Source organism: Grus americana, chromosome 4 (assembly GCF_028858705.1).
Source record: "Grus americana isolate bGruAme1 chromosome 4, bGruAme1.mat, whole genome shotgun sequence".
NCBI classification, from domain to species: domain Eukaryota; kingdom Metazoa; phylum Chordata; class Aves; order Gruiformes; family Gruidae; genus Grus; species Grus americana.
This window is the reverse complement of record NC_072855.1, coordinates 35,660,683-35,675,280: the sequence shown is the minus strand read 5'-3', so window position 1 is coordinate 35,675,280 and position 14,598 is coordinate 35,660,683. Positions and strand designations below refer to the sequence as shown.

The 14,598-nt window shown below is 37.5% G+C and overlaps 1 protein-coding gene across 5 annotated transcripts in view; it reads right to left on the bottom strand.

Annotated features, from left to right (window-relative positions):
• Positions 1 to 14,598, bottom strand: part of CFAP97 (cilia and flagella associated protein 97) — a 36,664-nt gene that overhangs the window by 16,254 nt on the left and 5,812 nt on the right. For 3 of the 5 annotated variants that reach the window (XM_054824893.1, XM_054824894.1, XM_054824895.1), the window contains exons 2-3: positions 7,715 to 8,596; positions 7,553 to 7,624 (exon numbers count right to left, since the gene is read on the bottom strand). In XM_054824893.1, the coding sequence (XP_054680868.1) occupies positions 7,553 to 7,624; positions 7,715 to 8,576 (934 nt within the window). In that variant the 5' untranslated portion in view covers positions 8,577 to 8,596. Of the gene's footprint in view, positions 1 to 7,552; positions 7,625 to 7,714; positions 8,597 to 9,245; positions 9,445 to 14,598 lie in introns of all 5 variants that reach the window. The other 2 variants (XM_054824891.1, XM_054824892.1) reach the window with 1 other exon arrangement.

Genomic DNA, 14,598 nt, shown 5'->3' with positions numbered 1-14,598 from the left:
TTCTTGATATGTTGTTGAATTACAGAAGACCCATGAATTTTGCACCAAAAGTTCAGACCCAATACAACATGTACAGCAGCAAGTCTTTTTCAAGGGGATGGGGTGAAAAGATTCTAAAAGCCTCTAGTTCCTCACTAGTTTCTTCAGCTCCTCAACTGATCTTTTTATAGTTAGCCTTCTGTATGACCTAAGGAAGAACCACATTTGAAATTTTGTAAGTAGCTCTTTGTAGCAAGAGTGCTGCAACGCACCAGGGCATTGGATCAGGTAATACGTTAAAAGTAGTTCTTTTGCTGTTCTTCAAGCTGATAAGTTAATAAATCAGAGTTGTATTTTACTTAGTTAAGATCTATGTTAAGGAAGAATTTAAGCTGCAATCACCACTTCAAAACAAACCGTAACTGACTGAAGCCCATCCATTGTGATCAAAATCACAGCAAATGCAACATTGGTCTCCTTAGAAACTGTGTGACAGGAGAATTTAAAAGTTTAGCAGAAAAGAGACAAGCAACAGAATGCATACTGTGTCGCTTACCGAAAGACGATCACCAATACTACATGGTAAGTGCTTGTTCCTAACAAAACAAGTAGAAGGCAGGAGGCACCCGTGAATCACTGCTCCTTAAACAATGCTCAAAAAAACTGCAGTAGCAATCTAACGAAGCAGTGAGCATAAAGTTCTGCAGGTCTTCCTGAAGCAGGAGTGACACTATTTCCACAGTCCAGAATTAGGCTTCTGACCGTGGAAGACCCTATCATCAGTAACAGTTCCCACTACTTCCAAAGTTACTGGGCTGAAAAACTGTCCAACCTGTACTCTGCAAAACACCACTTATACAGCATCCTATTCCTATTCTCTGCACACTTACTATGACAGAAAATTATGTAATCCAGAGCAAGTATGTACATTCAATATGCATTGAATGCACTTCAGCATTCACTGGCAACAACACTGCTTTTATGGCAAAGGCAGTAGGTGTCTCAGTGAGGTCAGCACAAGCCTACAAAACCAGGGATAATTCACCATCAATGAAGAATCAAGATACCATATAAGAGGTAAATGTATCTATTCTAAATGCTGTTCAATATTTCATGTACAGTTAGTGTCATACAACTCAAATATTTGAGTTTCAAAGTTATTTCAACAATTTATTCAATAATGCGCTCATGCTACTCTTTAATCACAAAGCATAAGTGTGCGAATGGTTTATCTGACTTTTGCAGTGGCCAGTGACAACATGAGGCAACACTACAGTTTAAGGTTATGATTTAAGGTTTAAAAGAGTTTTTATGTCTTGGAACACTTAAATATGATTTACCTGTAACTTCATACTCAATCAGTGGGTAATAAGTAATTTAATAAATTCCTATTTACCACTTGATTGTCAACCAGACCATAAATCAATGATTTGGAGGAGGGGGATAAACGAGCAGCAGTATTTGCATAAAGACTCACACAGTGTGCAGTTCTACTTCTCATTTACTGGTAAATGAGAAGCAGTAAAAGAAAATTCTCCAGTATTCACAGGATTTCTATGAAAGCTGGTTTCCATGGAGAGACACCTGACTTCCTTTTAAGCAATAAACAAGCTGTTTATTGCTTTCAATTTGTAAGCATTGAAATGACCTTGCGGAGTGAGAAAGGCCAAACCTTATATAAAATACAAATTATAATTAGCAAGTCAAATGCATTAGGACAGGATGATACAGCTGTCCTAATGGCATTAAGGCTAAAACTGAAGTCATGCATGTTTCAGTACATCTATTGCAATCCCAGTAGAGGAGAATGCATTAAATTGCTTCAGTGCTTACGCTTTTTAGTTTGCCTGGTGTTTTTATACTGCTCCACTACCACATCTGTTAACACAACTGAAAAATACAGAAGGATTAAATCAAAGTTCTTCATAAATGTCTAATAGTTTCAATCTAAAACTATTTCCCTGTAGTATCTCTAAACAAATATTTCCTTGAATATCTGTTATTTCATGTCACAGAACTCTTTAAAAGATTTTGGTGAATTTGTGATTTGATGGTTTTTGAAAAAAAGAGTATGTGCTTTTCAAGTATAAATTTTCCTCTTAAAAATTATGCTTAAATGGGGCCGCTAGTTATTTCTTGATGTCATGAAAAAGACAATAGATGTCTTACAGGTGCAGAATTTTTTTCCCCCCAAATTACACATTTTTCTATGGTTGTTGGGAAAGTCTGGATCTGTTTACAATGTTAAAGATTTTCAATCTGTTTTCAAACTCTAAATACAAGAGTAATCTGATAATTGCTCTTCTACCTCAACATGACTTACTAGACCTGCAAAAGCAATGCATATGTATACACATACACACACAATTAGTTCAAACTATGAACATACAAACTAAACAAAACTTAGTGAAAAAGCTATACATGTTTAGTTCAATGGTAGAGTTTGGGAGTTTATGTATATATTTAAGAGTCTAGTTCAAATTTAGATATTGTTTAACAGTTATTCTACAAATACACTAGTTCAGCATGAATGAGCACACAGATAACATATCCCTGAGAAAATTTCAGATATAAAAAACTTATTCTATTTCCTGACTGACAAATTACAGCCAAAAAAAAAAAGTTAATGCAATTGCTACATGTTCCATTGAAGCTGCTATTTAGTCTTCTACAATAGCTTTTATTGAGAAACACAGAGCTTTTACTTTCATAATAATGATATTTATATCACAGTGCTTTTCACCAATTGAGCTCTGACTATTTTACAATAGAAGAATCTAAGGCACAGAAGAGGCAAAACGATTTATCAGAGAGCATATAGGTCAGTGAGAGCTTCAAGGATAGAATTCAGGTCTTCAGCCTGTGGCCCACTGTCCTACTTACCCCATCACACCACCTCCTCAAGTTAATAATAGCTAATACCATGGATTTACAGGCTAATTCTCACAGACACTTCTGTAAAATAAGTAGCTATCAACCCCATTTTACAGAGAAGAAAACACAAAGTGCTAAATTCTTTAGCACTCTAGATACCTCATGCAATCTCATTACTACTGTATTGATACCAAACATAAATTCAGATAAAGAGATACACAGAATTTTCAGCATACAAGTCTGTATTCTGAACTACAGAAATCAAGAGACTTGGCTAAAGACAGAGAGCAAGTTTGTAGCATAATGGAATGGAAATGGATGAGTGCTTAGTTCATTTGTATGCTTAACCCATCTCTTTATCTGCATAATCTCAATTTCTTAAAATTACATGGGACATTGGATCGAGGCATAGGATCAAGCAAAACAGCATCAGAAATTTTTCCTATTTTTTATTCCCAGGTTTCTAACATGGAGTCTTATGAAAGCACTTCCAAACCCGATTTTTAACAATCTATGTCTTTGCACTGGAATATTTAATTCCCTTTTTGTGTTCAGATTACTCAAGAGTACAGCAGAGGAGATAACTCTGACATTTATTATTATGGGGTTTGAATATTGCTCTGAGTTAGTTATTATTCTAATTTTCTAAAAGATCTTTAAGGTTTATAGCAAGGTGGAAACAGCATTGACTCACAAAAGAATTACACACAAATCTATGTAACATCGTAAAACAACTGAAGAATTGTATTTCCACCTGAAAAATCATCACCACACCTGTATTTTTTCAATGCAGGTGGTGGAAAAAAGAGAAGTAAAGAGGAGAGGTCTGTAAAATATAAACCCTATTAACCTTGAGTAACTGAAATTGTGAGTACCTATGTTCTTGGCCACACTGATAAGGTATCTGAATTCCTAAGTAGTGGGGCTGTCTAACTCCACAGTGCTACAATAGTTCTCATAGTCATACACCATAATGACAACAATCAGCTACATGACATCAGTCTTAGCATTGTAAGGAAATGATGTAAGCATCCTAAACATTGACTGTAAAAATGCATTTATATGTATTTTAAATAAGCATACCACCCAAACAGCAAGTGATTTTCATGAACAGAAGTAAAAAACACTGCCAAGAACAATTAAACAATTCAGCAGTTCACAGCTACCAAAAGAGTATCACAGATAAACCCAAGAATTTTTATGCCTAATGCAGTGATAATTAATAAGTAATCACTAAGACCAGTAACTTGAACAACGTGGCCCAGGTGGCCCCAGACTGTAACATGACCCAGGCTGATTTTAGTACTCCAGGCTCTGCAGCCGCAGGGCTTCAGTATGAGCAAGCAGGGCAGGCTCTGCCCCTCAGGGAGAGTGCTGCAGGGAGGTGCTCCCTCCACCTGAACTCCAGGCCACTCTGAACTGAGCATCAGACACTGCCACAGGACTGATTTGGAAACAAACAAGAAATCAATCCAAAAGGTTCCGAGTTTATCTGTCCACCCGGCACCACCTCTGCTTTCACTATGGCCTGCAGTTTCTAGCAATACTGTTCCCACTGCAAACTAGGGGCTCCTTACAACTGAAACAGTGCGAGGTGCACCCCATACCTTAACATGGTAGCTTACAGATACCTGGGCTCCACAATTTCTTCGCTGCCTATGTTTACCTGTCTTCCTTCATGCTGCACCTGCTCTCAAGAGTGCTCTACTGTTCACATGCCCCTCCATCATCAGCATGCACGCAAAGCCATGCCAATATAGCCATACAACTTGCAGGTTCTGAAAACTGCACATTTTATGGTACTTCTTCCTTCACTTTGAAACAGGGCTCAACTCCTGTCTAGTAAATACCAATAAGGACTACAGTCATATGCTTTTTTGTCTTTGGCAAAATGCAGAACCTGCTTCTCTTGAGTTTTCAAGCAAAATCTTCACTTTGCCCCCAGCTACTGTTACCAAGTAGATTTCTGCCATTCTAAGTAAAAACGAGTTCAGTTATTTTCCGTAGGGAGAACAGAGGCTGCAGAGCAAGTTGCAGTACCTGGTAACCTTCACTTCAGTAACAGCATACATTAAATGACAACTTCCAGATGTAGTAACCAAGTGTTATCACGTACCTTAATCTCTTGTTCAGAGTTCTGGTCACTAAAGAACATTTCTAAAATCAGTGATAAAGTTGCACAGCAATACCCACCTAAAAAGCATTCAAAGCACAATATACAGCATGAAGACGGTAAGATTTCCAACTAAAATTATGTTATTTCTGAGATTTTAAATTATTCAGTATAGCATAACTTAAAATTTGGTTTCTATCAAGAACAAGTATAGTTTTAGGAGATGTAAGGGCATGATACTTTTTTTTAATCTAAATACGATTTTTTTAAAATGCTTATAAAAATGAATAGTTTGCAATATAAGCACAAATATGTATCAAGGGCATATAACAGAGGAAAAACTATTTCAGCTCCTTTTTAATTTAACTGCAACATTTTTTCTAAATGCTTCAAATGAATTCTATTTTAAGATACACAAACTACCTCACTGCTTAATAACCAGACTCTTGTTCTAGTCCAAAACTTGTTCTTTGAACACCATGAGCTTTTAACAGATTTCTTCTCTTTCTTTGTTCTTGTGATTCTTTTTTAATACAAGAGATTCTCGTCTTCCCAAATGTTCACATTAGCAATGCACCAAATTGTACAAAACTAATTACTGCACACCCCCTAGAAACAACACAGTAACAGATCATACTGAAATTCTGCAAGTTTCTGGGGACCTTGGGAAAATAAACTCACATAACTGCTGTAAATGCTTAGGCCCAGCTATATTACAAGCATATTTGACAAAAAATTTAAACAAAATGCTTCATCAGTGTAGATTACTGGAAGAATATTATACTTTAAACCCAAATCTTAGATATCCTGATGATCATTTAAATAGTCTTTCACGCACTCAGGTCTGGGCTTATACTGTTCTCACTTGAAGCAATGTTCATGCCTATGCAGTGCTGATGAACACTTCATGCAGACTGGGTGGAGGGGTTGGGGAGGAATGATTTGCACCTTTTTAATTAAAATGAGTATGGAAAAACCTGGAAGCAGTAACTCAGAATAAGATCAGCTCCTATTTTCCCAGACTAGTTACTTTCCACCATTAATAATCTTGCCCCATTTAAACTTCAAAATACCCAAAGTAATTAAGCTATGTTGTGCTTGCCAATTTAGAGAAGCACTTGGGAGTAATATGCAAGTTAATCAGGAACATTAGATGCCAGACTATATGAATTCTACTTCTCATTACTCAATCTTTATTATTGTTATTTCAAATTGTTTTTCAGTTTTGGGAAAAGACTCCCCCCACCCCTCCAAACAGAGATTCATCTCGGAGAATACTTATTTGGAGCTATAATACCCATTTGTTTTAGGGATGAGATGAATCCTTCCATAATCACCAGTTATTAAATAGCTTCTTGCTATTAGGGAACAAATAAAGATGTAGCACATCATAATTTCAATTGCCTAGCAACAACTCTTCTAACATCACATTTTGACAAGTGGTTGGAGCCTTTTCTGGTACGAAAGGCTTGCTGGAGCACAAGGACTGTCAGAAATGAGAATCAGCTCTACTTTTCTTGATGGCTAGCTCTGCATTTCTTACCATCAGAAGAATTTCCATACAAGTAAAATCCTCATTTCTACTCATAGGAAAGTTAAATGATGCATACAGTATATTTTGAATCCTTACTCACTATAGGCTCAGTCTGGCAAGGTGCAAAGTGAAGAAAGACAACACATGCAGTTTTAGCCATGCTAGACAGACTGCAATACAGCAAAGTCAGGTTGAAATGTCCTGGAGTTAGGCTGTAAGAAGCTTACCTCACCTGAGATCAGCAGATTTCTTGAGCCAAGCTTCTTTTATTCTATGGATTTTACTACTGAAAACTGTGGGCCATGAAAACAAGCGCTAAAGCACTGTGTAGACCTTAAAATATGCACATGAGACAATCCAGTGCATTCTCACCCCATACTATGAAGGTTTGCAATGAATGCAGTGAAAGCCCGCTCTCTCAGACTTCATTATTAAGATCTAATAAACCTATTGGCAAGAAGCAACCACTCAAGTTTTAGTAAGGATTATCTATGATTTTTTTCTTTAAAATATCTTTACTCAACTTCATGGTATTTTAGAAGGCAGACAGTTCAGAAAAAGAATTTCAAGTAATTCCGTTCCGTTATCAAAAAGGTACCAGAAGTTCAAATATATGAATACTATTTATCACGCAATGTAATTTTGGACTGCCTTTCAATTTTGAAGGTCAATAACATTTTATTAGAAAGGTTGGTGTTATAATTTAGACAGTAAATTGTGGCATAGTACAGTAAACCTTGATTTCTCAACACGCACCCGCAGTTTTATTATTTAATTTGTTAATATATCAAATCTTATCTAGAGATTCACCCTGTTTGTGTATCTTACTTCTAGGTATATGCATACCAACACATGCTCATATACATGCTGCTTCTTTCCACTGTAGAACTAGTACTATTTACATACATAAGAATTCAAATAACTAGATCAACACAGCTTAATCATAAACCAGTTTTAAAAATATATGGTGGCATATTAAAACCTCATTCTCTCCTATTGTTCTCAACGATGTACAAATGTCATACTATTTACAGAGAAAATTTAAAAGTCACCTTTCAAAAGCTGATTCAGGTCCATGGCATCATGCAAGACTTTGCGACTGTATCTGCGGTCAAACTCGGAATCTAATGAAAAAAAACACAGACATAAGATTGGATTGCTCAGTCCCACAGGTTTTACAAATTTTGTGTTGTACTTAAATTCTTCAAAATTACCATATAATTCTTGGTTCACATTTTCCTGTCTTTTTATTTTTAGTTTCTTATCATTTGATGCTGCAAGTTCGAAAGACTGGATAGGACTTATGTCTGGGGTTGACAGAGGTGTTACGTCAGTCACTGTGTCTTCAGACTCTTCCAAATAGTCACCGAGCTTTGGTTTTCCTTCTGCTGATTTCATTGCTGACTTGAATTTTTGTTTTGGAGACAGAAGAGCATTCCTAGGAGCATTCCTCTTTGAGGAAGAATGAGATGAATCTGATAAACAGCTATCGGAATCTGTATCAGAACAATCTGTATCTGAGCTTGAGGATGAGGACGAGGAGGAAGAGGAGGAGGAAGAGGAGGAGGAGGAGCTGATATTAGTGTATTTTTTGCTAGCCTTTTTTATGTTGTTTGACTGCTTAGCTGACTTTGGTCTAACCTTCTGTTTTTTGCCATCATCACTACTATCTTCTTCATCTGTATAATAATCTTCTTCACCTTCTTTAACTATTTTGGGGATTCCAGCAGGAACATTCTCCTGTGTTCCCCTACTTACTGCAGATGTCGCTCCAGATGTACCTGCCTTCTCCACAACTGGAGAAAGTGACGAAGATGAAGCGCCTCCAAGATAATCTGTGCTATTTTCTAGGGACTGATCATTCCGCAAATCCTTCTGCTTTTCTTCAATTTCCTCCTCACAATGCTTAGCATCCTTTGAATTAGAAACCAAATCAGGGTCTGCAAGAGCTGCCTTTGTACTTCCTTTCTCTATACATTCACCATTTTCTTCAGCTTTCTTTTTCTCTTCCTCAAAATCGCTGTCAAAGAAAGCGTGATCCACTTCACCATCTGATACATCTTCAAACTGGTCCATACTTAAATATGAAGTGCCACCTGCAACCATCAGAAAAGGTTTCCAAAGGTTAGCATAAAAACAGATCCAAGTACACTTTTAGGATAATAGTTTTGTTCTGTACTCTTTTGGCTCTAGTAATTTATAATTCTGCAATTAATTACTTTATGTTGCTAGGGACAACTCTGTAGTGAGTTCTCTAAAGAAATTTAGTGCCGCCTTATTGTACACAGCTTACATGTTAGACCGAACAGCTTTACTTTAAGCCAACAAAAACCATCACGACTTCAGAACTTTTACTCCTAAGGAAATTAGTCAAACCTTGTTAGCAGCTAAAGAATCTTAAGTATCACAAACAAGCAATTGAAGTGTCTTATTTTGTCCCTTTAAGCTAGAGCCACTAATAAGCTATCATTAGTTTGGATTTTATATTAAAAATCTGGTTTGTACATGGTGGTCACCATCTTCGCCTGACACAGCCATTCAAACTGCAGACTTTAAGCACTTAAAGTAGGAGCAATTTCAATTTACATCAAAAGATCCAGGGCTCTGTAGGTTAAATTGTAACAGATATAGGGTGTGTCACTTAACATTTTAGTTTGGCTCAGGAGCCTGCTTTTCTTGACAGTCCTCTGTAACTCACACTACACAGTACAGTAAGCAAACTTGATTCTTTCAGATGAAACTAACCTTTAAAGTGTGCTCCAGGCATGAAACTAGTGCACTTAAACCAGCAGACATCATTCAGTCCATGGGACCAGATTACGGCTAGCCTAAAGGAAAAACTCCAAATACATATAGTGTGGATATCAAGTCTTCAGCACTGTTAAGCTCTATAAATCTGCTCCTACTGTGTCATACTTCTTACAGAAATATATGGTGTTAGATCCTGTGCATGTGGTGGGGGGGATATGAAAGTTTCCACTCATTAGTAGGATTTACACAGAGTTATAATAAAAAAAAACCCCACCCCACAGTCAAACAAAATTAACCAGTATCAGACTACTGTTCCCATCTAGCCAGCAGTACTTTTCTCCTACTATTTACAACAGATTTCATATAAATTTTGTAAACTGCAATCAATAAACATGTAACATTCTTTAGAGCCGAGGAAACAAAAAACAAAGACAGTGGAAGGAAGCAACTATAAAAGGCAGGAGAACCAGAATATTTTACAAGATGGATGGTCTCCCTTAAACCACATATAGTTTGTTGCCATGGCAAACAAAGGTGAAAAAGGAATTCCTAAGCTTGCTTTGAAACTGCAAGACTATTCCCAAGAAAGCTTCTAGCTAAAATTACTTCAAAATACAGAATTTTTAAAAGTCTATGTCACTCAGTTATCTTGCTACTTCTCAAACAATACTCAGTTTTAGGGGAATTTGAAATATGCACCCCAAACACAAAAAGCACAACATAAACCTTAAAAGCAGAAGATGTGGAATCTCATGTGGTTTTAAGATTCACAAAACCAAAGAACTGAAAAGAGACTTAATAAGGTTAGATGTATAAAGCTGAAAATGCCATTAAATAATAGAAGCAGACATCAACTTTGGTATCACAAAGAGAAACTCTTAAAAAAAAAAAAATCAGAAGAGAGTAACACATTATTTACGTTTAATTTTCTACCTCATGTAACCTAAACCAGAAGGGAACCAAGCAGAATTTCTTGCATTACATGCAGATTATAGATCATGAATTATTTATTTATCAAGTACAACTTGGGCAAAGTCAATTCCACAAAGAAAATTAATATAGGAAGTTCAGTGTTAAAACAAAAACCTTTCTTCTACACGATGCATGGCATGAGCATTTCACCAGTTTGTAACTTCAAACAGAACCACAGAATGGTTTGGGTTGGAAGGAACCTCAAAGATCATCCAGTTTCAACCCTCCTGCCAGGGGCAGGGACACCCTCCACTAGACCAGGTTGCCCAAAGCCCCATCCAACCTGGCCTTGAACACTTCCAATGATGGGGCTCATAGATTATGACTGATTGGTAAAAGTTGGCATGTGGTGCACTTCACTTGTCTCAAACACATAGATTTGATATACTTTTAACACTGTTGTACATGTAAGAGCATAAGGGGATAAGGCAAAAAACGTGTTTGCAAGTGGATGCAGACCAAGTAGTACAACTTGAATTATAAAATTTTGTTGAGCGTAATACACAGGTCCATGTATTTTTAGTTTATGTAATGCTACTCCTGCAAAGGAGACTAAACTAACAGTATCTCATCGACTGTAATACATGATCATGCCACAACTTCTCAGATGGCTCTTTTCTGAACACAATCTCTTAAGGGAGGGTGGGATATAACTCAAGGCAGTGGCAAAAAGGCAGAGTAGAGGTGGCAAAAAGTGGTAAAAAATAGCAAGGAGCTTGTACATCCCTTTCCACCATTAGCACCACCTGAGGAGCACACGTCTTCCCATTCTGTATGACTTAGGAACAGCTTACCTGCCAGTGGGCTGTTTTCCATGAAGACTGAGACATTACGGATTCATGGACAGCAACCACTGTTAGCAGGAGAAACGCAGTTTAGCATTCTGACTGCCCAAAGAGCAGCAGCCGTAACGCACGTCATTTCAATGCCAAATGCTCCTTCCATTTTTCTAGCACAACCCCCTAAGGACTTTAGTCTTCATCTTAATGGAAGACAGACATGCTGTGTTGGTCAATTCCTCTCACTGACATTCTTAATCATTCACAAACTAAACATTAATTAATTTTGTAGTTTCCATTAAAACCAAACAAGAGCAAATAAATGAAGAAATGGTATTTTTGGTTCCTATTCCAGTCGTGCATCTAGAATGTCTTTAAGGGAGCTGGAATTTGCCAAGAAGCAGCAATACAGAAGTAATTTTGCTGATAAACCATGCCTAAATTAATAAGTCGGCTGTGTGCACACACACATTCACACCCCTTTATGTACCGGGCAGAGCGTAATTTTATTTCTGTGAGAAATACAGAGTTCTGCTACATTATCAATTGTTAAAATACAGAATCAACAAATGGTAATCTGAAATCCCAATAAAACTGTCATTAGAGTCAAATACTTATAAACTGCTAACTCTAATGACCACTGTACTTATTTACAAAAAATATATGCTCTTGGTGGCTTTCTGCCATAAAAACCCTCTAACACAAATATGACCAATTCAAATGAGCATGTTGGCCATTAATTATTTGTCAGATCTTTTTTTACTGTAATATTTCCTCTCCCCATGTAATCCTCTACCTCTCTCCCCCAATTTCTTCTAAGTGTAACACCCACCCATTAGTCTTTTTATCTTCCTCACTGCAGTTCCTCACAGTTTATACCACTTTTTAATCCCTTCACCTGTAAACACCAAGCTTGACCCATTGAAGATCAGAAAGTAGTGGCCAAGCAGCCAAGGAGAACATGCAGTCCAGCTGTCAGGGCAGTAGGGACCCACACTTTCTTGTCAAGAGCATCTGAGCATCTGACTACCTACTGAGACTGCATCCATGTTCTCACCAGCCGCCCACTGCAAGAGCAAAGACCACTCAGCTCCTGTACAGGTGAACCACTGCCTGCTGCTGTGCTGCCCCAAGGACAAGTAGCATTTCAGCATTCTCCTCCATGTTAAACAAAGATCAAGACCTTATTCACACTAAATGTATCTAGTGTTTTTCCCCTGCCAACTGCAAACCTGCCAACTACAGCACCACCTGAAATATTTTTGTAAGTAATGTCTAATAGCAGGCCTTTACGCATGGCTGCAATATAAAGTATCTTATACAAAGGTAGGATAGTATATAAGAAGTGATTAGTGAGGATACAGATTTAGATGTGGTTTTGTGTTTGAACACATACTGCCTTCTAACATTTTTTGAATGTTAGAAACTAACACTTATGAAGTACATTAAGTACCTAGTGAAAGATTCAAGGTGTTTTAACCTTGGTTAAACCTTAAAGTTATCTAACCAATCTTTCACTTTTTTAAATGCAGGCCATCTGGAATACATGCATAACAGAGTACTGAAAAAGATCACAGAAAAAAAATCAAGATTAAAGTACAAACAGTGATAAACTTTCTTTTAAGCATTCTACTTTCACGATCGAGGAAGAGGATGGTTCATATAGAGAGGAAAGCTGGGTTTTTTTCCTATCTAGTAACATATACAAATTCCTAGCACATAGAACACCACACTGAATTTGCATGCTATACATCCTCTGAAGGCCTTAAGTGCTTTTAGGATGTCTTAATATTCTAGTATTTAACAAAAGTGGAAATCAAGCCCCTTATGCATGCTGTGGACTGAATCAGAAATTTCTGATGTTACTGTGTGCATACTGTACATCACCACAAAGGCCATAATACAGCACAGCTATAGTATACTCAAGATCAGTCAGTAATATGTTTCCTGCAACAGAAAGGAATAGACACCAACTTAGGATGTGTTAACAAATATATTATGTAAAGTATCAGAACCAATAATAATGTTATATTCAGCTTCAATGTGGCACCTTCTGGTTTAGGGTTATTAATTCTGCTTTGTAAGTATAATTGATGCTAAAAGAAGTAATCAAGCAGGCAACCTTCTCCCAGCCTGTACAATTAGTGGTGCCACAGACGGCACCTCTCCTTTCAGCTGGAAATTTCTACCTCTTCAGAAGAGGGACCCACCCTCCTGACCTCAGAGAGCAGAAACAAGTGTTTGAGAGCTAAGGGGTTGGAAGGTTAAAGTGTTTTAATTAAAAGTTTTATACTATCAATGGCAGATATTCTTTAGGACACTCCAAAATCCTCTGACTATTTACTCAGTATAGCCCCTGTGCCAGGGATCTTGCCCCCTTAAAGCTGGTGACTGCCAAATCACCTCTTTGTATGGTGAGCTTGGGAGATGGTGAAAGTGTTAGACATATCATCTGACTAACATTTTCAAAAATAACAATCATTAAACAAGTCACCATGTAAAAACACACTAGTTCAAACCCCACCCCCCTCTTTCTCCCACCCTTCCTCATTTTTGGCTGAGGCTTAAAAAAAAGACAAATTTGAAAGTGTGTAGAAGACAGCAATAAAAATTTTAAGACAATTAGAAAAGTCCAACTTCTGAGGGTTTGTTTAGTTTAAAAGAGGGGAAACACAGGGAAACAAAAGTCTTAAAACCTGTAAAACAGACTAATCCAAAACTTAAGTTTGTTCTCAGATACAATCAACAGTGCTAAAGAACAACTAGTGCAGCTGCTTCCAGCCATGTGACAAACCACACATACTCAGACCTACCCACCTTCTCTTTAATTAAAGTTTTCATTTTTGCTACTAAGAAACAACAAAGCATGCAAAGGAGGAAATACACCTCTGGGGAAACTATTTCCCTTGAGAGAAACCCCCAATGAATGAAACAACCAGCTTGTTTAATAGATTATTCTAATTTTCCAAGCTCAGAGCACAATACCTGCTACAGCTGTTCTGCACGCCATATGCTCTCCAAACTTGGGTACCTATTTCCCCAATCCAAACCATGACTGGTTCATAACCAATCTACAAAATACAAGGCCTCAACCCCAATTCAGAATAAACTCCAACACTACAAATCTAGCCAAGCTCTGCTGCTCCACAGTTACACATCCTGCGCTGGACCTGCTCCTGCACCCTCAGATGGAAGGGCTGGTTGAAGTACAGGTAAGCTACTCTGCAAAACACCACAAAGCAGACAGGAGCTGGAATTAGAATCATAGAAAAAAATAGGTTGGAAGGGATCCTCTGGACATTATCCAGTCCACTGCTCAAAGCAGGGTCAGCTTCAAAGTTGGATATAGTTTGGCCAAATTTTTAAAAACTCCAAGGATGAACACTTTATGTCCTATGTGGGCACCTGCTCCAGTGCTTAACAATCCTCACCGTGAATTTCTTCTCCTTTAATCAGAATTTCCCATGTCACATCCCGCAACTATTAGTTTCTATCCTTTCATGGTGCACCTCCAAGAAAAACCTGGCTCTGCCCAGTTACAGGTAACCATGTTGCTGCTAATCAAACACCCAGACATAACTATGTGGGGGTGAATC